The sequence below is a fragment of the Harmonia axyridis genome, chromosome 4 (assembly GCF_914767665.1).
Source record: "Harmonia axyridis chromosome 4, icHarAxyr1.1, whole genome shotgun sequence".
NCBI lineage: Eukaryota > Metazoa > Arthropoda > Insecta > Coleoptera > Coccinellidae > Harmonia > Harmonia axyridis.
Genome location: NC_059504.1, coordinates 3025492 through 3053357, shown reverse-complemented (window position 1 = coordinate 3053357; position 27866 = coordinate 3025492). Strand labels below are relative to the sequence as shown.

The 27866-nt window shown below is 33.9% G+C and overlaps 1 protein-coding gene across 1 annotated transcript; it reads right to left on the bottom strand.

The window, feature by feature from the left end:
- Positions 1-197: 197 nt before the first annotated feature.
- LOC123679111 (probable multidrug resistance-associated protein lethal(2)03659) lies at positions 198-27437 on the bottom strand. The gene is made up of 12 exons (XM_045616491.1): positions 27048-27437; positions 14284-14523; positions 12383-12813; positions 7248-7404; positions 4918-5942; positions 4523-4835; positions 4076-4394; positions 3059-3209; positions 2572-2802; positions 1973-2487; positions 1019-1456; positions 198-934 (listed from the first exon to the last, which is right to left on the bottom strand). The coding sequence occupies exons 1-12, from the start codon at positions 27122-27124 to the stop codon at positions 899-901; spliced, it is 3933 nt and encodes a 1310-aa protein (XP_045472447.1). The 5' UTR covers positions 27125-27437; the 3' UTR covers positions 198-898.
- Positions 27438-27866: the final 429 nt, after the last annotated feature.

The following is a 27866-nucleotide window of genomic DNA, read 5'->3' as shown; positions in this document are numbered from 1 at the left end:
TTTTGGCTCACTCTGTATATCTTCTGTGCCTCTAGGAATTTTTCTCTACAGTAGATTTTAATAACTGTATGATCAATTGATGGATACTCGATTTGGCTAATATATTTTTGAAAAATTTTCTGCACAATGGCCATTGGAAATTTTAGGTAAGTTCCAGATGTCTTGATGAGGGGAATACGAAATGAAAATCGAAAAAATTTAATAAATAAAGATATATGTCATACTGTTTACAACAACATCAACCATATTATATGTAGCAACATCGATCATATTATTGTATACACATTTTCACTGTTTTAGGTACAAAATTGTGACAAAAGTAAATATTCGATAAGTTTGAAAGTGTCAAAATGATGTGCTTTTTTTTATCTCAAAAATATTGTGTGACTAAGATATCTAAAACACTGGTGTACCCATTTGCTCTTGAAAAACCTTAAGATTAAAGTGTCGACTTTTGAAGGGTCCAGCCTTCTTGGATTTTTATGGTATTGGTCCTTTTTCACTTTATTTCCGCATTGTTCCTAATGGCGCTCACGTCGTTTTTCTGTCAATGTTGTTGTGAGGTTAAATAAAAAATCGATCAACTTTTGACAGAGCAAATGGAAATTTTGAAATTATGCCGTTGATTCGTCAATTCTTTGTATAGCGCCATCTCAAGGAAGAAAAGAGAAAAAGGACGCATGCCTAGCCGAGTCGCCAAAATTATCTTAGACAAAATCTAATCAGTGAACACACCAGTATTTCAGACATCTTAGATGTGACGTTTACAAAATCGTAGGTATTGAAAGGTATATAGATAAGATGTACCCAATTGGACGGTTTTTCTTGGCCTAAACGACAAAAGCTCATTATTTGATCAAATACAACACTTATCCAGAGAAATTCCTCCTTGCTTCTTCTAATACTCAGCGTTACCCATGTTGCCTTCATAATTCTGCAAAGAAAGAGATTCAAATGAATTTCTGATACAGATCCTTTTACTGAATATTATATTGACATGTATTCGAACGGTTCTTACCTCTTTAGCTATAGTTTCTAACTGCTTGCTTGTGGTTTCACCAGTAGCCTGAACTAGTCCATACAGAAGGCCTTCTTTCTTCTCCAGTAGTAGATGTGGATGATCAAACTCTTCCACTCTGCCTGCTCTCATTACCAATATCTTATCTGAGTCCATAACAGTATTGAGACGATGTGCAACTGTTAAAACCGTACAGTCTGCAAACTTGTTTCTTATTGTCTTTTGAATTAGTGAGTCAGTATAAGGATCCACATTTGCTGTTGCTTCGTCTAAAACTAATATTTTGTTGTTTCGTATCAGGGCTCTGGCCAAACATACAAGTTGCCTTTCTCCAACACTGAAATTCGACCCACTGTCTGAAACCAACGAATGCAGGCCTTGTGTCATTTCATCTACTGTTTCCTTGAGTTCCACTTGTTCAAGGGCATTCCAGAGTACCTAAAATTGAGATATTTAAAAAATATGGCTACTTTGTTCTATTTCAATTGTTGTTCTAAGCCTATGCAATGTGAAGAATGATCCATAGAGATAGAGAATAATAATTCCTTATCTATATAGACCAGAGAAGTCAAGCAAATAGTTGCTGATTCTGTTTGAACCTTGTTTGAATTCATTTGATAAGAGAAAGGTACAAAAACTTCGATATTTTTGCTTACGCTCAATTACTAACTGGAGTTGAAAAGGTAAACATGAAAAATAGATAAATAGATGAATTTTGGATCATTTTTATCAATTAAGGAGCTTCAGTTCTGAAAGGAGTTTTTTCTGCAATTATATTTTTCCTCTTTTCAGTATTTTCTTTTTAGCTGAGTTTGAATTTCTGTGAATTTAGTTTTCTATTGATAAATCAGGGATTAGACCTAATGATCTAGATCTCGTCTATCAACTTGTTTGAATTTGAGTTCAAGCTTTTTTAGCTGGTTTCATTGAACAAAGGTTTTCATTATTATTTACCTCGTCACTGTATTCCTCGAAAGGATCCAAATTTTTTCTCATCGTACCAGAGAACAAAACAGGTTCTTGGGGAATGATGGAAATTTTGTTCCTCACATCTTCTAGCGGCAATTTAGTGGTATCAATTCCATCTATGATTATACTTCCTTCTATCGGATACAATTGGAATAAGCAAGTTATGATGGATGACTTTCCAGCACCTGTCCTTCCGACTATACCTATCTTTTCTTTAGGTTGAACAGTGAAAGAGACTTCTTTGAGAACATATGGGTCACCTTCTTTATATCTCAAGTTGACGTTCTTGAATACTAAGCGACCTTCTGTAGGCCATTGTTTGGGTATGTTAGTAACGGCTGGTCGTTTTGGTTCATTTTCGATGTATTTGTATTCGATAACCCTTTCAGTTGATGTCATTTGGTTCTCTAACTCACTCCACTGGCGCATACCCCAATCCAAACTGGAAAGAAGACCTATGTACTCGGTAATGAGTAGACCAATATCACCTCCACGAAGACCTGAAAAATTCATTAAATTATTATATTCAAAGGTTCTCCCAATTAGCGATAATGTAATCATAGATATGGTTTATAGTTATTTACCTTCACCAAATATAACCAGAGAGAATATGGCCAGCGTGATGAAACAAACACATAACAGACTGATCCAGAAACCAAAACATTGGCTTGAAGCTAAAAATAGGAAATTCGCACTGCTGTTCCTATCCTGAAAGAAGTCAAATTCATCTATGAGAATTGATTCAGCATTAAAGGCTCTTATTGTTGTTATTCCATGAGCTGTTGCTGTTATGTGGGAGTACATGGGGCTTCGAGCTGGAAAATTAATTACATATAATGAATACACATTTGGGTATCTCTACTAAAAAAAAGTTACAAAAGTATCTTTCATTTTCCCTTTTCAAATTTGATGTCGTGTAGTTTTCGGGAATCTAAGCCTTATTAATGTATCTCTCATGAAGAGGACAATGCAAGTTTGATTTATGGTTCCCAAGAAACCTTTTTCGAAACGACATATCCTCTTTTGAATACTAAAGATGGGAAAACTGCAAATGTATTTAAATATACTCACTAACTGCAACAATTCTCTTGACATTTCTGCTTGTTACGATGTAGACAGATCGGAATGCTATGAATATCATTCCCAAAACTAGAGATGCTGGAAACATTACCCATTCAACAAGTGAAGCGAGAACTATAACAGATAAAGAGAGAAGGGCGATCTGAAAATAAAGAAGATATTTCAGTTAGATAATCGCATATTCTTATACTTATTGAGAAATAAATAAGCTAACATATTCCTGATTCAATTCGTAATATTCCCTCCTTTATCTTCCATGCTTAGCTCAAAATGATAAAATACATATATTCCTTGTCCATGTCGAAATCTCAAGGTTTTTTACCTCGAAATATAAGCATATCATAGACCTAATGATCTATAGTGCTCCCTCATCAGAGATAGCCTCGTGATCTTAAGCTCGCCTTCCAGTTCCAGAGTTCTAATGAACTCCAGTATCTGGGATGACTTCAAGGAGGCAACTTCCTCACTTCTACAAGTTTCTTGTCGAAAGCAGATTTTGCGTTGGCTAGTGATGGCGAGACATTCCATCACCATTAGGTGATTTCTTCCTTAGGAGTTTCTTCCTCCTCCCTACAGAATCTGCAATCATCATTTTCTGCTACACCCATTCTCATGAGTCGTTTTCGCTGAGAGCAATCTAGTGAGAAGATGTAGTATACTCTTGCTAAGATCCAGATACTTCTTGGATCTTGCTGTGTCAAAGGTTCTAAGAAGCATTTCAGAATGATCCAACCCAGGAAGATTCAGCAAGAGTGTTTCTCTTCAGGTTTTTTCCTTCTCCTGAAATTCTTTCTTGTAGGTACATTTGCCTATACCTTAGAAAGGTTCCGGCCAATGAAAGAGTTTTTGCTTTTTTTCTGGAGTGTGTTAGGCTCTTATATCTGTGATTGATCATTTTGCAATATATAGTAAAGAATTGATCAAAATGAGCCTTATAAAGCGCCTTCCTGGACTCGATACGAAAAATAAAAATTGAGTCATGTAAGATATGATGATTTCAAAGCTTACCGATAGTACATCGAATACAACGTGAGGGATGTAGTCATCAACAATTCCAATATCTTCAGAAAACCTGTTCAATATCCTTCCTGAGGGATTAGCGTTGAAAAATTGCATGGTAGCGTTTATTACTCGAGTGAAAGTTTGGTTATGAAGATTAGTAGCCGCTTTGGTCAAGAAAGCCATGAAGAACATCGTTTGACTGATGGCAAAAATAATGGTTCCTAATGTGATTCCAGAATATGAGTAGATGATTTTGTCTCTGGAGAAAGGTAACTCTGTAGTGTTGGTATGATTGGACCTGGCGAAGTCTTGCTCTAAATTCACCCTGAAAATTATAAAGGACAAAAGCTTAATTCAGTTGATGATGACTCGAAATTTTGAAGATAATATGATATTATAGGAATAACTCAGAATCCTACTGAAGTTTTTTCTACAAACAGGCTCAATACTCACCAATACGTAATGAAATAATCTCCTCCAAATGTGACAGTGTATCCAATGAGAAAGGTCGAGAACAAAAATAGTATAAGTATGGAATGTCCTCCAGAACTGAAATATTCATAATAAGTTTTCATTTTAATTTTTCCATGGCCCATTTCTTCTTCATCTTGGAATTGATCAATTGCTTCTTCAGTTTCTAGGTTACTAGTGATGGATTGTTGTCTACTTCTCACTTTCTTCTTATCTTTGTCTGCCTCTTTCTGATCAAATTTTTGTAAAAGTTTAGCGAAGTCAAGTCCGTTCGTTTGAAGTTCTTCGTAAGTACCTGTTTGAAAAATAGAACGTCATTGAATATTGAGTATTTAGCATTTGGAAACTAATATAAAGCCATTGAAACTATTACTAACCAGCTTGCTGTATTTTTCCATCTTCCATAATAAGAATTTTGTCAGCAGTGTGGAGGTATTGCAACTGATGAGTTATCAATATACAAATTTTATCTTTCAAATATTCATTAACACACTTAAAGTATAAATGTTTACCAACATTAACATCAACAGCAGACAGAGGATCATCCAAAAGATAGATATCAGCTTCTTTATAGACACATCTTGCTAAGTTAATCCTAGCTTTCTGTCCACCACTCAAGATTTTACCTCTCTCACCAACAAATGTCTTGTCACCAAACGGAAAGAGTTCAAAATCATGTTCTAAGGCACATACTTTTACAATCATATCATAGCGATCCTTATCATATTTTTCACCAAAAAGTATGTTCTGTCTGATGGTACCCGAAAACAGCCATGGTTCTTGAGGTGCGTAAGATATCCTGCCATTTAAGTCCATTGTTCCTTCTTTGATAGTGAGTTCCTTCAAGAATAAATGTATAAGGCTGCTCTTTCCACCACCTACTGGACCAATGACGGCCACAAGCTCATTCGATGAGATCTGCAGGTTTAGATTTTCTAGGTCATAGCTCTCTGCATCGGCTATCCAAACTGCACTAACGTTTTCCAGTGTTATTCCAGGCTTGTTTTGACTGGAGTGTTTTGATGTTCCATTTGTTGATAATTTCTTCAATTCAGTAGAAACCTCGTCCATCATATTTTTATCGCCATTCTGAGCAGGTCGATTTTCCTCTGTGATTTCAACTTTAACGAATTCATCAAGACATAGGAACGTATTGATCCTATTGACGGATACGTTTACTTCGGCTATCGTCGAAATACTTATGGAAAATAGTGTTGTGATGAGTGGCCTTATAACATTGTAAATACCTGTTATCGCAAAGACTTTTTCTGCGCTGACAAAATTTCCTAAAAGGACAAAACTAAGGACACTTATGAATATTGATGTCCTTGTTATGAACATCTCGAAGGCATAAATAAGGCCTATTAAGTACTGGTGGGCTCTTATAGGTTTCATCTCCTTTCTGAAACAATATTCAAATATATATTTTCGGGCTCAGAGATAATTAATTTGGTGACATAAGCTAAAGGGTGTTTTTTAGAGCTATAGAACTTTAAATTGCAATAAAACAACGATGGATTATTCGATTGACATGAATTTTATTTATCCGCAAGATAATATTGTGGCATTACATTTTAAATATGATTTCTGGCATATGACCACCACGGCTGGCTTGGATGTAGTCCAATCTGGATGTCCAATTTTCGATGACTTTTTCCAACATTTGTGGCCGTATATCGGCAATAACACGGCGAATGTTGTCTTCCAAATGGTCAGGGTTTGTGGCTTATCCGCATAGACCAATGACTTTACATAGCCCCACAGAAGGTAGTCTAGCGGTGTTGAATCACAAGATCTTGGAGGCCAATTCACAGGTCCAAAACGTGAAATTAGGCGGTCACCAAACGTGTCTTTCAATAAATCGATTGTGGCACGAGCTGTGTGACATGTTGCGCCGTCTTGTTGGAACCACAGCTCCTGGACATCATGGTTGTTCAATTCAGGAATGAAAAAGTTAGTAATCATGACTCTATACCGATCTCCATTGACTGTAACGTTCTGGCCATCATCGTTTTTGAAGAAGTACGGACCAATGATTCCACCAGCCCATAAAGCGCACCAAACAGTCAGTTTTTCTGGATGTAACGGTGTTTCGACATACACTTGAGGATTAGCTTCACTCCAAATGCGGCAGTTTTGTTTGTTGACGTAGCCATTCAACCCAGAAGTGGGCTTCATCACTAAACAAAATGAAATGGACGTAGTGCGCGATACGTATTCCGCACAGAATCATTATTTTCGAAATGAAATTGCCCTATTTGCAAGCGTTCTTCAAGCGTGAGTCTATTCAAGATGAATTGCCAGACCAAACTAAGAATAAATCACTTGACAGCTGTTAAATCGGTCGCCATCTTGAACAGTAATGCCAACTTAAAGTTATATACCTCGAAAAAAAACACCCGTTAGATAAACAAGTATGAACATTTCTCTGGTGGGGTAATCTAACCTACTCTCGAAAGTTTTCGAGAATAAGATAATCTGATTAACCTAAAAGTTCCATTCTTTCAGAAGTTTTAGGCATTGAAATATTTTCAGATCATCTCTGTTTGAGGGTTTTATTTTTGCATTAACTTTATTATGGCTTTTTTGCTTGATTCTTGAATGTTTAATCTCTCTCATCATATCAACCTTGTAATTAATTATCCATCTAACTATTTTAATTCAGATATGCAACTACAAATAAACGATTCGACAGAAATAGACGTACTTTCTAGCTAATTCAATAAGTTTAGCAAACGGTTTTTCCCAGCAATACATCTTTATTACTTGAATTCCTGTGATTATTTCGTTCATAATTCTCACTCTCTCGTCTGTTCGTAATGCTGTTTGTAGTCTCAATGTAGACGTCCTCTGACCAACCCAAACTGGAAAAAAAAATTGTGTAAATACAATTTGCTCATTGATAACAATATTATCTCGAATATTTGTTTGCTTTACGTGCATTCAATGACAATTTGAGATTTTATTACTACAGTTGGAATTTTAGACCGTTGATGTTGAATTAAAAATGGATTGATGAATAGACAATGAAATAATATTATAATTCATTTGAATTGTCCTTGAATTACGATGGCATTATCGAAATACGAGTATGATTTAATATATCAATCACTGAATTTCTGAATGGGTGTTATTTTTTTTGAGGAATTTAAATAGTAATACAAGACAAAAATATAGTTAGAATTATTTTTTTTAGTATTATAGTCTGGTAGATAATTTCATGGAATTTATTTTGTAAATATGAGTCCGCCACAGCTATGAGTTATATAATATATTCGATCAGTCCAATGTTTCACTCCTTTTTCAATAAATCTGGGGGTTTGAATATTGATTTCAAGAGTTAAGTACTGGTTTGTTGGCATAAACTAATGACTAAACACGTCTCCATAAAAAGTAATCGAGAGGCTTTAAGTCGTTCGAACAAGGGGGCCAGTTAACAGGACTACTTCTGAAAATAAAGTTGTCACCAATTGATTTTCCAATAAATTGATAGTTAAGCGCGCTGTATGATAAGTTGCGCCGTCTTGTTAGAACTGAATGTCCTCGATGTTAAGCTGATTAATATTTGGAAACAAAAAAATCAGTCAGCAATTTTCGATAGCGTTCGTCATTCACCGAAACCGCAGCTTCTTCCTCATTTCGAAATAAATAAGAATCAATGACGCCAGTCTGAGATATTAATGGCTTGAGGAATGTCTTTGCTGATGGACGAAGCCATTTAACCAAAATTGGAGATCAAAGGTGTATAAGGCCACTGAGTTGCCATACTGATGATTCTTTATGTGGTTCCGAAATGAAACACCGCTCTTCTATTAGAGGGCGCACCTTCAAACACATCGCCAAACTATTAGTATCGAACATATTTTAAATTAATAATAATTTCGTCACTTAGTGAGCTTAAAATTCAGGTGTAACTTATTGGGTTGAATATGAATAAATCAAAAAATAGGAATAATCTTGAAGATATGTAAGTGCAAATTTAATATTTTCCGAATCAATTGAGATAGTGGATAAACCACTAAACAACAGGATGTGGAGTCGAATGTAAAAACGTGTGTACGAAATTGGTCACATGTTTTAAGTACGCAAACGTCACAATGATGTATAAATCATAATTCTTGCCAAAAACGGAAGGTGCTTAAGATTGTCGTAAAAATTCCAGTTCGTGGTTGGCAATACTTAGAACTAGAAGAATCATCGTAATACGAAAGGTTCAATGAATACACACTTAATAGAAACGGAAGTAAAACCGAGGTAAACAATTCCGGAAATCATGGAATGGATTATATTCGGAGTGACTAATCCAATCTTCCTCATAATGTTACGAAAATCAGACTGAACGAATTCACAACATTCTAATCAATTGCAATATGAGATTATGCTCTGGTGATTAATGGATATCGAAAATAGGGCAGGATTGAATCGATCCTGTTTCACGAATAACCGAGTTCATAGAATATCATTCAAAACAACTGGGAGAAATATTTAAATTCTCATTTTTTTTGGTGATACATAGATAGTATAGCAAGGAGTAAATGATTGAAATTTGGAGAAAAAAAACGAAGGGTTTACAATTTTTTTTAAATTAATTTGTTAGTAATGTGTTTGTCCACCGCGATTGTCTATTTCTTCTTGAGAGATACTATAACAAGCTGTCTGTACTTCATGTCTCAAAGCCAAAAAGTCCGTGGGGGCTGGGGTAAATTTCCAAGCCTTCTACCCATGATGTCCCAAATATGCTCTATGGGCGAAAGATCGGGGGATCTGGGCGGCCATGGCAAAAGATTCACATGGGTCGCTTCGAAAAAAATTCAATTACTCTGGCAACATGAGGTCGGGCATTGTCTTGCTGAAATATTGGATTCTCGAGCCGGTTAAGGTAAAGAAGAACATATGGCTCCACTATTTCTTGTTGGTGACGCAGCGCTGTCATGGTACTTCGAATAAAGACTAAAGGTAACCTACTTCCATGTGCAATAGCACCCCATACCATAACGCCTACTGCCCGGTGTACATGACGCTCAACATCAAACTGAGGTTCACGTCTTTTTCCCCGACGTCGTCTAACCCTTCTTCGGCCATCATGTGCACCTAAGAAGAATCGAGATTCATCAGAAAAAACGACCTGATGCCATTTCACATTTCAATGTTGACGTCCTCTGCACCACTGTAATCGTTACCGGCGATGCTCAACCGTCAGAGGTAACACAGAATGGGTTAAGTCCAAAAGACCTTATCCCTCGGTAAAATGTTCGGACAGTTAGAGGATGGCCTTGTTCTCCTAACCATTCCTCAGCCAAAGATCGAGTTGTCGCAAATCGGTTTCTAATGGCCCTAAGTCATAGATGTCGATCTTAAACTTCATTTGTAAAATTTAAAAAACTTGCAAAAAACGATTACAATATTTAAATAACAGAAATTGTTCAAATGAAAAAACCTTCACGATTTTTGTCTCCAAATTTACTCCTTGCTATAATATCTATGTTTTATCCTAAAAAAATCAAAATTTAAAATGCTCCTTCTAGATGTTGCAGTTCCTTTGTCAGTTAGTATATAATCTGATGTCATCTACACGATTGTTCGCCCAGTTTATGGTGAAGCACCCTGTATATCGGCTTAAGATTGATGTTTACCTATGCATTTCCCTTACCGTCATTTAATTTTTAGATTATATCCAGAATTTTTATCAGATGAATGAAGGAAGAGAGCAGAGGAGTATTGAAATAGAATCCACCTTGGCCTAACTATAGAAGACACAGAAATATAATACAACACAAGTGCGTTTCGGCATAGGCTGCGACGATTTTGAATTCTGTAGCCTTTGACAGCTATTATATCAATCATATATCATTAAATTTTCTTCCAGGAACGATTCCTAAGGATTATTTAAAAATAGTGAACCAAAAAGTAAAGCGCAGAATTCAGTACCTCATGGTGATGTGACAACTTTCTGTTGACTTATGATGAATATTCATGAACCGCCACTGATATGAATGAACATCAACTGAAGCTGATGGCTGATCGATATAAAATGGGTTGAATAACGTGTATGTCAAAGTGTGTGCTGTTATTGTTGAAGCAATAGAAAACACTGCAGCTGGAATTATAATTCACTAATTCAGACATATTGGAAGAGCAGTATTTCACAATGTATTCTGACTATATTAGAAAACAACTTATTACTGAACTGAAAGAAACAGTCTGCGGTTTTGAAGTGGTTTGGAGATTATTCATTTGATGGAATATACGCTGCGATTGTGCTAGACGCAAATGAGTAAATAATTAACACTGATGTTCCTAATGTAGCAGAAAGACAAACAGATATAAGAGGTCCCGTAGAGAAATAGAATATGATCTGTTACCAATATAAATAAATGATAATGTTTTTTTTTATCGTGTACATATTAGGTTTCAGTAACATTAAACTCAATAATAGTCATAAGTACCATTTATCCAACTGCGAAATTGAGTATGTATCATCTTAGATTCTTTCTTGATTTGCTGATGAAGAATGTTAGTACAGGGTATCCCAACTTCGATGCTCACTGAAAGCATCTTGAGAACTAAAGGGTGTTTTTTTAGAGCTATAGAACTTTAAATTGCAATAAAACAACGATGGAATATTCGATTAACATGAATTTTATTTATCCGCAAGATAATCTTGTGGCATTACATTTTAAATATGATTTCTGGCATATGACCGCCACGGCTGGCTCGGATGTAGTCCAATCTGGACGTCCAATTTTCGATGACTTTTCCCAACATTTGTGGCCGTGTATCGGCAATAACACGGCGAATGTTGTCTTTCAAATGGTCAAGGGTTTTTGGCTTATCCGCATAGACCAATGACTTTACATAGCCCCACAGAAAATAGTCTAGAGGTGTTAAATCACAAGATCTTGGAGGCCAATTCACAGGTCCAAAACGTGAAATTAGGCGGTCACCAGCCCATAAAGCGCACCAAACAGTCAGTTTTTCTGGATGTAACGGAGTTTCGACATACACTTGAGGATTAGCTTCACTCCAAATGCGGCAGTCTTGTTTGTTGACGTATCCATTCAACCAGAAGTGCGCTTCATCGCTAAACAAAATAAAATGGACGTAGTGTGCGATACGTATTCCGCACAGAACCATTATTTTCGAAATGAAATTGCACTATTTGCAAGCGTTGTTCAGGCGTGAGTCTATTCATGATGAATTGCCAAACCAAACTGAGAATAAATCACTTGACAGCTTTTAAATCGGTCGCTATCTTGAACAGTAATGCCAACTTAAAGTTATATACCTCGAAAAAAAACACCCGTTATGAGACCTAGTCTGCTTTCTGATATCTTATTATTTCGAGATCATGGATCCCTGAATATTTTTCTTTAAATCCTATATTTCTCGAGATCCTTTCAGTAAGCAACAAATTGTGGACATCCTATACAGACGCACTTATGGCCTATAGGTAACAGTTGGGCCAATTTTTTTGCATTGTAGAATATCTTAATACCTTTTATATAGTATAAACATATTTATTCATCTCACAGAGCGGAACCTCATTATACAATAATAAGATGTGAATTAAAAACCACTCATGTACACGTGATTGTTTTCCTCAAGTTTTTGTCGGCAGAAAACATTTAAGTTGAAATTTGCGAACTAAAGTTTTTGAAATAGATCGAACCACCTTTATGATAACTCCTCAAGACATCTTCTCATTAGGAAAGCTATAGAGAATTCAGATATTATGGATATGTAATACTGGAGGTAAATATTTCAATGTTCTTTAGTATAGTCATTGGTTATCGAGACTAAAGGAAAAATAATATGTATATTGAAATTTTCGAAGATACTCACTTTGCAGAGGAATGAAGGCCAGTAGGAAAGCCATTCCAAAGAAGGCAGAAACCTGGATTTCTCTATATATTAAGTACAATCCTATACAAACTTGCACTGGGGCAATCCATATGAAGTGGAATAAAACAAAGCCTTCATCGAATTTGCTAACGTCGTTAGACAATAAATTGATTATTTGACCAACAGTCGATTTCGCTAAGGAAGTTCTACTCAAACGTAGAGATTTTCTATAAAGTAAAGTACTGCATGCCACTCTCATCTTCATACATAGATGAGATAGTCCCATGAAGGTAGGGTGGGTTGTTAATGTGTCCATAAAAAATGTAAATGTTATAAAACCTGAGTACATATATACTTCATTTCTGGACATTGCATTTTGACCATTCTGGAAGAATTGTACTACTTTCCCTATACTGATTGGTAACAATACTCTGAAAAAAAAATTTAATATCATATAAACAATAAAATATGTAATCAGATCAAAAAAGTATTCATTTAGATTGTTTAATAATGCAATCATACTTAAGATAAACGATTTGATGTAGTTATTTATACTCTAGATATCTGAACAGGTATTTGAGTTTATTTCCTTTGAATTTTAAATGTTTGCTTATATTTTTGGATAAATAATTCACGTTGAATTTAGATTTAGGAATTTTTATTATTGTCTGACAAATGTTATTGAATGAAGATTAAATCTTTGAAATTAATGAATTTGGAAAAAATAAGTGCTTGAAATTTCCAAGGCATTCTTATTTCTATGGAATTCCCTATGCAACATTTCATCTAATGGAGGATGACGAAGATTGCAAGTAATGTCCAGACTTTAATTTAATCTACATGCAACAGCTTCTCACTAACTACAATGCATGAAAACAATAATTTAAGACACAATGAAAATTCCAACCAATTATTCATTTACTTCATAGAACCAATAATTGTTAATCAGTTCTAACAATCTCATGTTTCGAATGAAGTGTTTATATTATATCAACAATGGAAGAAGAGAATTCTTGCAGGTGCACAAATTTGATATTGACGATTATTTGGGTTGCTTTTTTTGCTATCAAAAATGTAGTAATGTGACTGCCAGATTTGAATTAATTTCTTTTTACTTTGGGTGTCATAAAGATATATTGATTATGTTATGACCTCGAAATGTGACATGGGAGTAAGTAAACATGAAAGGAACACTAAAGAACAACACCACCAATTGGATCTTTGAACAAAAAGAAATTCCTGCTGATTTAGCCCAAAAATTTTAAGAAACTTTATTATTTATTTAATTAGGACCATACCAAGTTATCATAATTGAGAAGGAAAAAATCGAAAAGTGTTAATTGTTTGTATTTGTACCTATCAGAACTATTGTTATGGTCACTATTTTTGATAAGATTTGCGCCATTATCAGTTAAGTATATGAGGATCATTGAAATTTGATCCAATTTAATTTAGGTGCTCCTATTACATTCATGCAGTGGATTCTCTGATAATCAACTACAGTTCAGAGTAGTGTGCATTTTTTTTTACTGTTCATTTGAAATGGTGTGCTCTAGTTTCCCAATGAACTTGTTCTGATTAGTATTAATTCAACAGACAATAATGGAGTGTTTATTCATTTGATAGTAGCTATTCAATGATAATTAATTTGAAGTCATGTTAAAAACTACGAGTATTACACATGAATTCGATGTCTTACTAGGTCACATGAACAACTGGGAATATAGTAATGTTTTCTACTCAATTGATCCATGGAAAAAATTGTACGTTCGCCTTTTTCGGTATTCTCTACTCGGCTGTTATTTCATTTCATTTATTACTTCAAAATAATGAAAGTATTCTTTTGTGTCTTCACAGTGGGTAATAAGAGATGAATTTAAAAAATGGAATATTGCACTCACACCAGGAAACATTCTTCGACACCCTTAATTATGCCATATAGCATGAACTTGAAACCAAATAGTTTGAATAAGGCTCTGTGCAGTGCGGTTTTCTGATGTTTTGGTATCCTATATTCGTCCTTCCATAGTTTTTCTAGTTTATCTCCGAGATTTCCTGATCTGTGTTCCATAAGAGGTTCGAATATGTCATCCTCCGTCAATTCTTTCTTGAAAGTCCGTCTGAATATGGGAAACATATATCTGTAAAGAAAAATTTATGAGAGTCAAGGTTTAGATGAGCAATATAAAGGATATAAATAGTAAAACTACAAAATACACAAACATATTTTTAAGAGGATCATCTTTCCTAAAAACAATACTAAAAAGTGTCAATACATTCAAGAATTATTTTGGAATATACTGGAACTTTGAAAGAAAATATTTACAAGCCATGTTCACCGTTGACTTTTTAAGTCATGCAATATAGACTACTCTTGCTATTACAATGAACTTGAAATTTATTTTTCGAAATATTTAACGTTAAAAGTATATCATGGTGTAAAATGTGTAGTGTTTTCAAATGATTATATCTGTATAGTAAAAATAATGAATTCTATTTGGTTCATTTAGGATTAAGCAGGAGTTATCGTATAAGTTGTTTATATGTATTGTTACTACTCCAATTGAGTTGGGTTTGATATTCGCATCCTGATTTCCTTATAAAAACAACTCCAATGTTTAATAGTTATTTATGTATAAGACAATATTGAAGAACAAGTAAATATTTCAACAAATAAAAAACTGCCGATAACGAAATGAATCAGAGTAAGTATATTAAAACAAGATAGTATTGGCGACTTTGATCAGGTGATTCACCTTTCGTTTCAAAATGTCACAGCTGGCAGCAGTGCAATTATAGTTATTATTGCACATTACAAAGATATAGAGAGACGATTTGAGTATTACATTGGTAATGGTCTGTGTTTCTGAAGGTAATTATATTGTGGGCGAGATAAGCAGAATTATATATATATTGAAATTTTGCTTGAAAATGGATAATTTAGAAATTCACGTTGAACATTTTCCAAAGCTTGCATATATATACTGGCAAACACAAACTTTGTTCTAAAATAAGAAAAACAACAATTCAATAGGTTTGAAATTAGACAGATTTCAGCGTTTCTTAACAATAAATCCGACTAATCTAAGTACCTCTGACAATTTTAACAAGGTTCAATTATTATTCAAATTATTGCAATCAATGGAAATAATTCAAGGTCATCGGCATAATACAAATGATAAGTGCTAATTATGCTTCTATAGAATTCCTCAGAAGCTGAAATAGAATTCGATCTATTGAAAAAGATAATGATGACATAAAAATCGATAAATGTATTTGGATAGAGATCAGATTCGAGTGTAATATATTTGAGGTGTTAACCCGTTCACTAGAATTCGATGAGATTCACAACATCGTCATCTAGATAACGGAATTATTCGAGTGATAAATTGTGAATTTATGCAAATGGAGCTTTTGATTGAAAATTTGGTCTTTATTTTAATTTAGCAACGGTTATTTGAAATTTGATGCAAAATATATAGGTAACTATTAAATTGGAGAATTTACTCATATTGCAGTGTACTAGTACTTTTCTTAACACGTTTCAAATTATTCATTTTCCATACTCAAATACAGAGTGATGTGTTATACTTGATTTTAACAGTCCATTAACGTGCAAAAATAGATTTTTTTGTTTCAAAATACCATCCAATGCAGCTATTGATTTTTGGAAAAGGCATATGATATAAATTTATTGTCAAGAGATAATAGTAGGTGATAATTAGATGTTATGCTGAAAGAATATCACTTTTGTCACAAAGCTGATAATGTTGGATGCAGTACACCGATTAGTTGAATTATTTTTGAGAGCAATGAATTAGTTGGAATGTATGAATTTGGATCAGTAGGTGGAAGGTATTGATAAGATCCTTTAGGATTGTATAAGATCAGTATCCACTTCTCGAAGCAAGTAAACAATCGATTAAAAAAAATCATATAAAGAAAATTTCAATTTAATTTATGTGATTCTAATTTTTCAACTACCAAGTTTTTTTACTGAATTACTGAAAGTACGAAAACCTCTTTCTTACAGGAATTTCCTGAATAATTGCTTCAAAATTCTAGATAGCTATTAATTATTTTATTGTTAGAACCACTGTAAAAAATGGTCTCACGTACAGTTCATATTTTCTCTATGATTAAAATTTGAGCGATTTTGTCAGTTAATGAAAATATTATTATTGTGAGTATTTAAAGAAATGGAAAATTTGAAAAAAGTGCATTTGAAGTTATATCTATATGTCATAAATCAATTAGAATTGATATATTCACTTGGAGTGTAACCATGACTCATTAAGATATATTCTACTTCAACCTGTCCATATTTTTCAACAAAATTCTTCCATTCCAGTGTTGCGAAACTGGAAAAATTAAATATCAGATATTATGAAGAATATTGTCGAAAGACCAATGCTTTTTTTTCGATAATAATCTTTATGACATCACAACATTTTTTTGTTATGTTTCATTTCCTTTTAGCAAAAACGACGCCCCAATTTCACAAAGTGAAACAACAATTCTAGAAGATTTTTTTGGTATGGAATATTTCATTGGCGTACCATTTTTTTTCCCAAAAATTAAGGGCAATAAATAGATAGTTAGTTTTTAAGAGAAACTTCAACATCACGTTTCTCGGAATACAATCACAAAATTTCAGGGTAAACTGTCCTTATTTAGTCATGCTGACCCTAAAATTTGTCTCAATTATTCACTCCCACCCTGTATAATATTTTCAACCGGTACTAAACTCAAGTAAGTTGAAATTCATCTATCCCTATAAGTATTCTGCTCTTTCAAGAATTATTAATTGACAAGTAATCAGAAGCTCCTAATAAATGATACGTCTGCTATAAAAATAGTAATAACGTAAACGGTACAAGTTAATTTTATCGAAAGGTAATTCTCAAGAAGAATACGGAGAATCATAAGCGGAGGTGAAATCAAGAAAATCCCAGAGCCAACGTCATGCAGCTTGAGGTCGAAAGGAGGCTACTTACTGAATTATTCATCCTTGCAAAAATTTCAGAATACACTGTGTGTGTATCATGGGGAACTCCATCGACTGATATCTTAAGAACGTTTAAGCAGACATCGTGACTTTTGAGCGCTCGTTCCCCAAACCAATCGCTGTATAATTCCGTCACAATGTCTGAAATTTTCGAATTTTGAATCGAACTAGAAACTTAAAATTTTGCAGCCGTATTGGTTGAACCAATATTCTTTTTTTGATATCACCTGAGGCACTATATGGCCAATGAGTTATGGAAAAGCCTGTATATTGATTCAATTAGATCCATCAAACATCGATAAATGACATATTCCATTTATGCACTGAATACGAAAAATGTCATCACAATGGAATCCCGATTATATCGGTCTTTCCCAGTTATGCGTTAATTCATTGATTCATTATTCATAAAGAATGTAATAAATCTCGTAATAAGTCCGAAACATATGAATATCGATAAAGGAAACTTTACAGCAAATTCCAAAAATACATCAACAGGTGGTCTTATTAGAACTAATAAAAGAAGTCTGTGCTTCCTATATAATGGGAAATTTGACCCACTCTGAATGTTTCAGAAATCAATCCAATGACTTCACATAGCCCCACAGAAAGTAGTCTAGCGGTGTTAAATCACAAGATCTTGGAGGCCAATTCACAGGTCCAAAACGTGAAATTAGGCGGTCACCAAACGTGTCTTTCAATAAATCGATTGTGGCACGAGCTGTGTGACATGTTGCGCCGTCTTGTTGGAACCACAGCTCCTGGACATCATGGTTGTTCAATTCAGGAATGAAAAAGTTAGTAATCATGGCTCTATACCGATCACCATTGACTGTAACGTTCTGGCCATCATCGTTTTTGAAGAAGTACGGACCAATGATTCCACCAGCCCATGAAGCGCACCAAACAATCAGTTTTTCTGGATGTAACGGTGTTTCGACATACACTTGAGGAATAGCCTCACTCCAAATGCGGCAGTTTTGTTTGTTGACGTAGCCATTCAACCAGAAGTGCGCTTCATCGCTAAACAAAATAAAATAGACGTAGTGCGCGATACGTATTCCGCACAGAACCATTATTTTCGAAATAAAATTGCACTATTTGCAAGCATTGTTCAGGTGTGAGTCTATTCATGATGAATTGCCAAACCAAACTGAGAATAATTCACTTGACAGCTGTTAAATCGGTAGCTATCTTGAACAGAAATGACAACTTAAAGTTATATACCTCGAAAAAAAAAACCCGTTATATGACGAGTGCTCAGAAGCTCCTGACTTTATGTAATACGTTAAAACTAAAATCCCACTTTCGAAAAAGTTATTAGGTATATTGATTATGCTAGAATCAATAAAATAAATACAAAGTTTTAGAATTTCTGAATATTTTTCAGGACAGATTACATAACTTAAAAACCAAAATATTTGAATATAGAAAACCCGAAGAAAGTTATCCTATACTGTACCTATTCCTATAAAAAAAGAGGTTCTCATTCGATAATACTGAAAAATGAGCACAATTGAAAATTTTGAAAGAAATTTGTAAGCATCCAATGACCCTATATATTTTTATTGAAACAAGCTTTTACCAGATAGCTCAGAACCGAGGTGAATGGCCTTAAATGCAGTTGTATGGAAAGCTTCACTATAATTATAAACGGTTGAAATGAGGAGCAAATGATTATACTTTTTTTGGGAGAGAAATTTACTAGAGATTCCGAAAATGTTAAAATAGAGAATGTGTTATTACATGACAAATAAGGAAGTAGGTGTGTTTTCTGTGTAACAAGAAGTGCCCCTCTAATATTCACACATAAAATATCGGAGATGTGTCATATGGTTATCTAGACATTAATCGATGGAGTGGAACACCCTACCTACATTGTTATTAAATCCAAATATCCAATCACAAATCAATTGTGTTCTCTGATCTGCTCATTGATTTTTGTATCACTATAGCTTTCTTTCATGTCAATATGAATGACCATTTTTCAGTTTACCTACACTCACATTCGCAAATTGGATGGGATAAATTCATAAAATTGGAAATATTTACAATAGTATCGTATAGTTCTAGTCTCAATAGATTTAATAATTTTCAAATATTCTGATATCAGCATTTATATAAAAAATATTGCATACAACATGTGTAATCCCCAGGCTAGGTATTTCACACTTAGATCATAGCATAAGTATTCCAGCATATTTTCTATCATTGAAATTCAGGGATTATGGAAACCAATAAACTATTGTATAAAATTCCAAGTGTTTTCCAATGTGTGTACAAGAAGTTGTAGAAAACCGTAAATATCATCACAAAGATAAGTTCGAGGACATGTGTAAACCACATATGAAGGCGTGTTCCAAGTTCAATTTAACTAATAGAGTGGAAATGCATTTCGGAGAAAACTTTGTTGTATGAGGTAATTAAATGAAAAACCACTACTTAAACATGCTCAAACGTTTGTAGGACATAGTTTTTTTTGCCGGTGTTGTTTTATCTTTTACTTATCGACATACGGATCATCGTGCTACTTTGATAATTATTATAAAAAAGTATTGAATCGATGTTTTTCGAGCCTTGACTCAACATCAGGAACAGATAACAGCAATTCAAAGCCGAGTAGCTGCTTTACAGAGTGTTTGGTTCACAAAATAAAAGGTTTTCCATTGAAAGCTTTCATTTTGAATAGCCCGTTATGTCAGCACCTGTCAGTTTTGCAGCTGCCATCTTTTGACGTTCGACAAATAAAAACTACGCCTTTACCTCAGAGTAATAAACATACATAGAGGGAGCATATGTTATTTTCAGGTGCCAAATTTTGTCCCCAACATGAAGTATCAAATTTGACATGAAGTGCGCGGAAATGAAAACATATCAGTGATACGATATTTCACTCAACTCGCGAGTTTCTCCACAAAGAACGCATTTCTTATATTCCATAGTGAATCAACGTTTCATATCAACTCCAAATATATTGAGATGGATACCTAAATATATCAGAAATTCAGAAAACAAACTTCAAGCGCGCCAAAAACGTGAAACAACGGATGACACTAGGAGAGCAAAAGTTGCCAAACCTTCGATTTCAGCTGGTAGATACAGAAAATGATAAATATACTGCATACTATAAATTAGACAATTAAGAAAGATATCGGATTCCAAATATTCTAGTTTGCATATTTAATCGGGAATCACTCAAATAAATATATTTCATTCAATATAATATACATTCATAATGATATAGTAAAATTGTGGATTAGAAAATATGTCACAATCCGACAAAGTAATCTAACCATGTTGAGGACATGTAAAAATTGCGTATACTCCCTCTATCTATGCTGATTAGTCTATGGCCATTACTAAAAATGAAGATAATTAAAATTTTCGGCCATTACTAAAAATGAAGACAATTAAAATTTTCGGTCGCCACCAAAGTGTAAAGTTCACAAATTATAATAAATAGAGACTTGTTCGATTTTCCGTGTGAAACTGAAACATTTTTATATATTATATTTATATTTTATTCGTTATAGAAATTTTTATAGTTTACATTTAAAAAAACAATAGTTTCAATAAAAAACAAATGATTACACCAATGGATTCTTCTGCAAAAAAGTGCCTGTATAGAATGCTTTAGTTTCATGTTTACAGCACCAGCAATAAAGAAGTTATGAGAACTTTTCATTTCACGCCCCTTTCCAATTTTCTCTTATAGCCTGGAAATACTTGAATACATGAGGTTGAGGTTTTCACAAAATTTAGTATCTCAGAAATCGAACCCGAATTACTCTGAGATCCCCTCACAATACATAGAATTTGGGCCACAGAGAAAAAATATTGCTATTGTACTTTTTGTACAGTTGATAATAAAATATGTATTTTCATCTCCAGTGTGCCTTGAGCAAACATAATGCCATTTTCACAGAGGGAGGTATTATGCTTATTGATATTGATCAATAATTGATAATGGGGTTAGAGCCTCCTAGTGAATCGATTCGAAGATAAGTGTTTACCTACCTACAAACATTAATAGCGTATAAACGTTTTATCTAACACGTGTGTGTTTTTGAGCGCTTGTTCTCTGAACCCTTCGCTATGTCATTTCGCCACAGTGTTTCAGATTTTCGAATTTCGATCTAGAAATGGTCTCAAATAATGAAGTTAGATTTCGTCCTACCAGAACCATAGATACTTCAAGAAAACTGCTTGAAATGAAAAACACAATATTTCCTTGATCCCAAATCCGATTGGGATTGAGATTTTGAATGTATGAAGACCATGTTAAGAATGTTGCAGAATATCTTATTGACAGCCTCAACAAAACCGCAAAAAATTCAAGCACAATATCGGAAAACTAGAACAAAAAAATTGAGGCTTGGGAATTTAACGCCCCATTATGAATTAGGCGTACTGGATAACACTTTAATTTTTAAATATCCTCTAATGACTAAATTATTCTTAGTTTACGGGCTAAATGGGATACCCATACCAAATTTCATCAAAATCCGTTGAGAAATGTAGAAGTTGAGGATGTTGCAAGGATTTGCAGACACACAGACGGACATTAACATAAACAAAGTTATTAAGAATGGTTGAGAATGCATTTTACGAACAGAAATTTATGAATAGGAGAACAAAATAACAAAAGTTACCATTTACCATCGTTAGACAATAAGAATTCATACTACTTTCGAGTTTCGAGAAGTGCAACAAGGAGAATAACTAGATTAGTTTTAAACTTCGTATATTTTTCGATTAGCTTCCTCAGACGGAAAGTAGTCAACATAAGCTGGCGCCAATAACTGCCTCTGGAGCTCACAGGATCTGTGGCGCCCTATTTAGTTTCTCGCATGATACCCAAATATTCTAGGGTAGTCCGAATCCACGAGAAAATATTTTGTTTAGTTTGAGCCGATTTCTTGATGATTTCAAACATTTTTCTGATAGGGGAAATAATGAATAATTGAATTTGAAATATTTTGTCGTACATAATATCCCAAGACCTATGAATTTAATTCATGAAAGTATCAAAATATTTTGAGCATAGTAGAATAACTCAATGAAACCCTGAGAGAAATGCACGATACCCAATATTTTCATACCGTTGAAAGAAATATGTAGTAGGTATGTACTTCTCCAACATATGGCATATATCTGTCAGATAAATTATTCGTTTCGATTCAAACAAACATTTCACTCTATTCTAAGGATTTACACAACCATGCTATTTCGTTGGAAGAAATAATATGTAGTTTTAATTGAAAAAATGGGTCATTTCCATTCCAACTGAACCAATAAAGCCCCCCTAGTCACATGAAATTTGTTTTTTTTTACAAAATGACCACAAAATTTGTTTCACTGTTTATAAAGTGGCTATCAACAAAAAACGAAAAAACTTCGATTCTTGTTCTGAAAGAAATATGCAAAGACGCAATTGACAACTTTATCAGATGATGCATTTCCACTTATCAGCGTTTATTTAATTTTGGGAAATCCATACAAGGGATTTTCCCAGTTTTAAGTTCGTTGAAGTTGGGTAACGAATTTTTCTTATTAGAGCCACAAACAAATTTTCACCGAGGTCACTTCCAAGTGTTGAGACAGGAGAATCCTCATAATACGCTCTATTAGTGATGACGTCACACACTGCCATTTTTGGTTCTCCTGTCAGTATTCAGAATCCAAACAAACAAATTGTCATTCAAATTAATACGTTGTCGTTGAAGAAATTGGCTTATTTTGATAAATAAGATTATTTAAGGAACGATTTTACTATTAATTGATAGAAAGAAGGCACGAGATTAATGTCAGTAAGTTCGAAGTTGAAGTTCAACTAATAAACACGGCTTTATACAAAGTCTGGGGAATGATACAGGATTCAAACTTACTGGTATTAACCTCGTTCCTTTTGTCTATCAGTTAATACTGAAATCGTTGCTCAAATACTCTTATTTATGAAAATAAGCCAATTCCTTCAACGACACCGTACTAATTTAAATGACAATTTATTTGTTTGGATTCCGAACACTGACAGGAGAACCAAAAATGCGATGTGTGACGTCACACTAATAGAGCGTATTGAGACCAAATGTATGCCTACCCCTCTGATTGCTACACCCCTGGAAATATATTACCAACGATCGTATTTGAAAACCAGGTAAAAATCTAAATGTGTGGCTTTGTCCTTGGCTTGAACCCTCTGCAGATGGTAATGGTTCGATGAACATATGGAGGATAATGTACATTCTTCCAATTATTCTCGTATTAGAATCATGACAGAGTACTAGGTTGTGAGGATTTAATACTCGGGCTTTAACGATCCAATTTCACCTAAACAGGAAAGTATTCTTTGAAAAGTCTACTATTTCAAATGCATCAACTCGGACATCAATCCCACAGAGAAGCCTTACATTTGTCTAATGGAAAATAAACGATGAAAACATCATGGTTAAAACGTATTTGATATGTGGAAAAATATTTACAAATAATTTTCACACAGAAAAATGATAGAATACATCAAAAAGAAAAAATATGAACCACTATCCATACCAGTGGCATATCACGTATGGTTTGTTATTTTCAATGAGAAATATCATTTTCAGTAATAAAACTTTGAAATCATTTGAGGAAATTAACCTGTCCTGAAATGTTCATAGCTTACAACTTGGAATGTAATTATATAATTGAAAAATCGAATAAAAGGATAATTCTCGCACAGGTAACTAACAATGACATAAAAACTCACATCTCATATAAGTATACCATTCTATGGTGTTCAAAGGAAGCTCAGATATTCATTGTTATTGTTAAAAAATTTTCATAAATTTACTGCCCTTGTTTCTTCTACAGAAAGTGCTCTATGACTTCTAGAAAGCTTTCTAAGGCAGAACAACAACATCATAGAATTTGTCATAAGAGAAAAAATAAAGACATCAAATGATTCTGATATCTACATCTTTCATTTGAACAATTGAATGAAAATTCAAAATAATAATTGAACGCCTGCATATTCTGCTGTATCCATCCATTTGGCATTGAACTGGCAACCTCGGCAGACAATTTAAAATGTAATTTGTTGACTAGTTACTCCACAAATTACTGGAAATTAGATGTGGGAAAACTTAAAATCGATATTGCATAATAGTGCACCTACTATTTTGAGAGTGAAGACTATTTAACTGTTCAATTTCACCATTTCATTGCGATCTCCAAAGCTTTCGATATACTCAATAGTTATTTCTTCAACGGTTTGCCAGATGGACATATTTTTGCAGATTCGGAAGTATAGCCATCTGGAATTAGAATAGGCTCTTTCTTCACGAGCGCTACCAGTATGTAGAAAAAGGAAGGAACGAGTCATTCTAGCACTAGTTTTTTCATTTCGTTGAGGAAAACCACACAAAACTTTTAGAAATTACATTTTTCTTCTTCTTCTTTCTAAAAACCTGGCAGGTAGACAGCCAACTATCTCTCCATAGGTGGTTTACCATGCTTCACTACATACATACATTCCCTCTACATGTTCTTTCCAACTCTTTCTTTCCCATCTTACTATATCCTATACTTTATATGTACTTCTGATATTGTCATTCATCTCTATGTCTCTAACTGTCTTTCCCAATATTATTTGGGCTGCTCTGCTCTCGGCCGTTCTTAGCATGCTTTTTGTCTTGTTTGTGTCAGATCTAGTTTCTATTCCATAGGTGAATTTTGGCCTCATGCATGTTTTCTTTATGTATATTTTACTCTCCATATGAATATTCTTGTTGGTCCAGATTAGATTCCTTGTTAATCTGTGACCTTAGTTCTTTCACCGAATGATTGCTGCTCTCTATATCTGCTCCAAGGTACTTGATGGACATCACTTGCTTGATAATTTTGTCATTTATCAATTGCTTGCATCTTATTGGTTCCCTTGAAAATGTCATACATTGGTCTTATTCGTGGATATTTGCTTTGTCATAAGCTCAACGGACTGGAGAAATGTCAGGAGCATCCTCTGCAGTTAGGACTCTGTTTCTTCGAGTACAATCACATCATTCACATAGCATATTATGCTGATCGAGCTATTGTTCATTTTACACTCAAATCTTTACGCATTCACCTTTTCAATTATGTTTTCTTTTTCTCTACAAGTATTCTAAGAATTCCTGGAAGTGGTACCCTGTCAAATGCTTTAGTTAGGTTCATGAAGCATAAAAATGATTTCATGTCATAGATTATATGAATTCAACTTTAGAGTTTTCGAGAAAACATCTGAAAAATTAAAGAATAGATGGATTGTTATATAGCAAAACAAATATTTGCAGTCCTTCGGCTAGATTATATCCTGAAGTAACAATCATACAACATAACATTTGATCATTACATATTTGATCATCATAGAATCCTTGCAGCTCACGTTTTCAACAGATTGTAAGACATAAGACAAAAAGGATCGAATGAAAATTCCGATTCTATGTAAGAACATTTTGTGAACATTATTTTGTTTTTGATTTGATTTAATCAAGATGCATATATCTAATTATAGACGAGTCCTGTGAAAATTTACCCTAAGTATAAACACGTGTTGTCCATAAATCTCAAAACTCCTCCAAGAATTTTTTCTAAGATCAATCCAAATGTCCTGTCATTACTTCAGAAATAAGTCGTTATATTTATGAGATATTTATAGAATCGAGAGATCTTGATTTGAGGATATCTAAGAAATTCAGAAATATAAACTCTTGCCCGCTGTTTAATCTTCAGAAGTTTTAGAAACATTTATCGAGAGATCAAAATGTATACTTCGAAAATTTGGCATCAAGTCGACGATGAATTGGTTCTATCAAATGATTGATAATTGATGCTAAATACATTACAAAATACGAATTTGAGAAGTTCAGTTGTGAATATTCAATACGAAACAACTAGGTTTGAACTGAGATTAGCATATCTGAGAATTTTCAGAATTTCGGAAAAACTATGCAAAGATAATCACTACTTTTTTTGAGGCTCCAATTTGAATTATACTGCTAATGCAGAAATAATAATAGGTACTTAATACTTTAAGGAATCTCATAAAAAAGTAATAGGATATAAAAATTCAATTATGATTTATATAGTTTTTTGATGTTCAAAAATTTTCATATGTGAATTTTTAAGATCAAACCACCTCTATTATTTCGCGTATGTTCAGTACCAATTTCATCACCATTCAATAGACTATCAACGTAAAGTGCAACGGATGTGACAACTGAAGCAGATAATTCCGAAGGTGCAGAATTCGCAAACAGCGCAAACCTTCCTTGATAAAGTTATTCCATTCAATGCAGTGATTCAGCAAGAAGTCGCAAAAAAATCGCATTAAAAAAACAATTGAAATGAATGGATGAATGGAATTGAGACCATCCAATTGTCTATGTTACTATGGAAACTACACTTTGTTGGAAAACATTGTTGTGTGAAGTGACAAAAGTTTGAAAGGTTAAGTTCGTTGCTTTTGAAATTCGAATTGACGCTAAAGTGTTGCTACCATGCAAGTGCAGTTTGAAATAATTTTTCAGAAGAGATATTCTGAATAAAATAGAGTCCGCTCCTTCTACTCGAAAGAATATGAAAACAGAAAGGAATAAAATTACCTACAACAATTAAACCAAAGTGATATGATAAACTTACAGAAAAAATAATTGTGAAAAGCAGTTGGCATTTTTTACCGGGTTCGGTTTTCTTTTAACACTCACTATAGTATTCATTTTGAACTTATTAAAATCACAACTTTGGGTCTATAAAGTAAACGAAACTCTGTCACAGCCGTTGTAGATTTAGTTCACAGGTAAAAACAGCCTTTGAGCCGAACTCCCCTGAACTCAACAATCGAAAATATTGACAATACTGGTATCGGTTAAGTACAAAAGCGATCACACCTTGTGCAATCTAGAATCTGGCACACGTTTCGCACAGCGTGTGTCTGAACAGAGTCCTAAACTTTGGTGCCGGCAAAATAACTGGATTCTTTAAATACATTGCGGTGTTGTCAGGATGTCACCGTTGGAAATCCTTTTTTGTGTCATATTTCACAAGCTTGGTTCATTCATGATGTCACAGTATGGGACTGATATTTGTTGTATTCCGTTAATGTGATAGCTGTTGAAAGCCCGTGTTGCCGTTGTTTAAAAAATACCGAGTATATGTGGGCTGATTCGGATGGAACAGATGGACAAACAGATAACGAGCAGAAATAATACCGTTATCACTGTTGAAGGAGCCGGTAGCATACAAGAAGTTGTAGCACACGCTACTCTTGAAAAAGCGTGCAAAAAGACCGAACAAAATGTTTAATAACTACATTTGTTATTTGAAGGGACTTAATTTCCTAGATGAGAATATTAACTTTGTTCACAACTTATTATGTCATTTTCACATTTAGCTAATGTATACCCAAATAGAAAAATACGACGTTAATTCCCCAGCTTACTCCAGTTTCCAAAATCCCAT

Coding starts and splice junctions, on each gene's coding strand:
- LOC123679111 (XM_045616491.1), bottom strand. CDS start 27,124: ATGAATACTATAGTGAGTGTTAAAAGAAAACCGAACCCGGTAAAAAAT. Junction 12,814..14,283: donor GTCGAAGAATGTTTCCTGGT/GTGAGTGCAATA, acceptor TTTTTTTTTCAG/AGTATTGTTACCAATCAGTA. Junction 4,836..4,917: donor TGGAAAAATACAGCAAGCTG/GTTAGTAATAGT, acceptor TTTTTCAAACAG/GTACTTACGAAGAACTTCAA.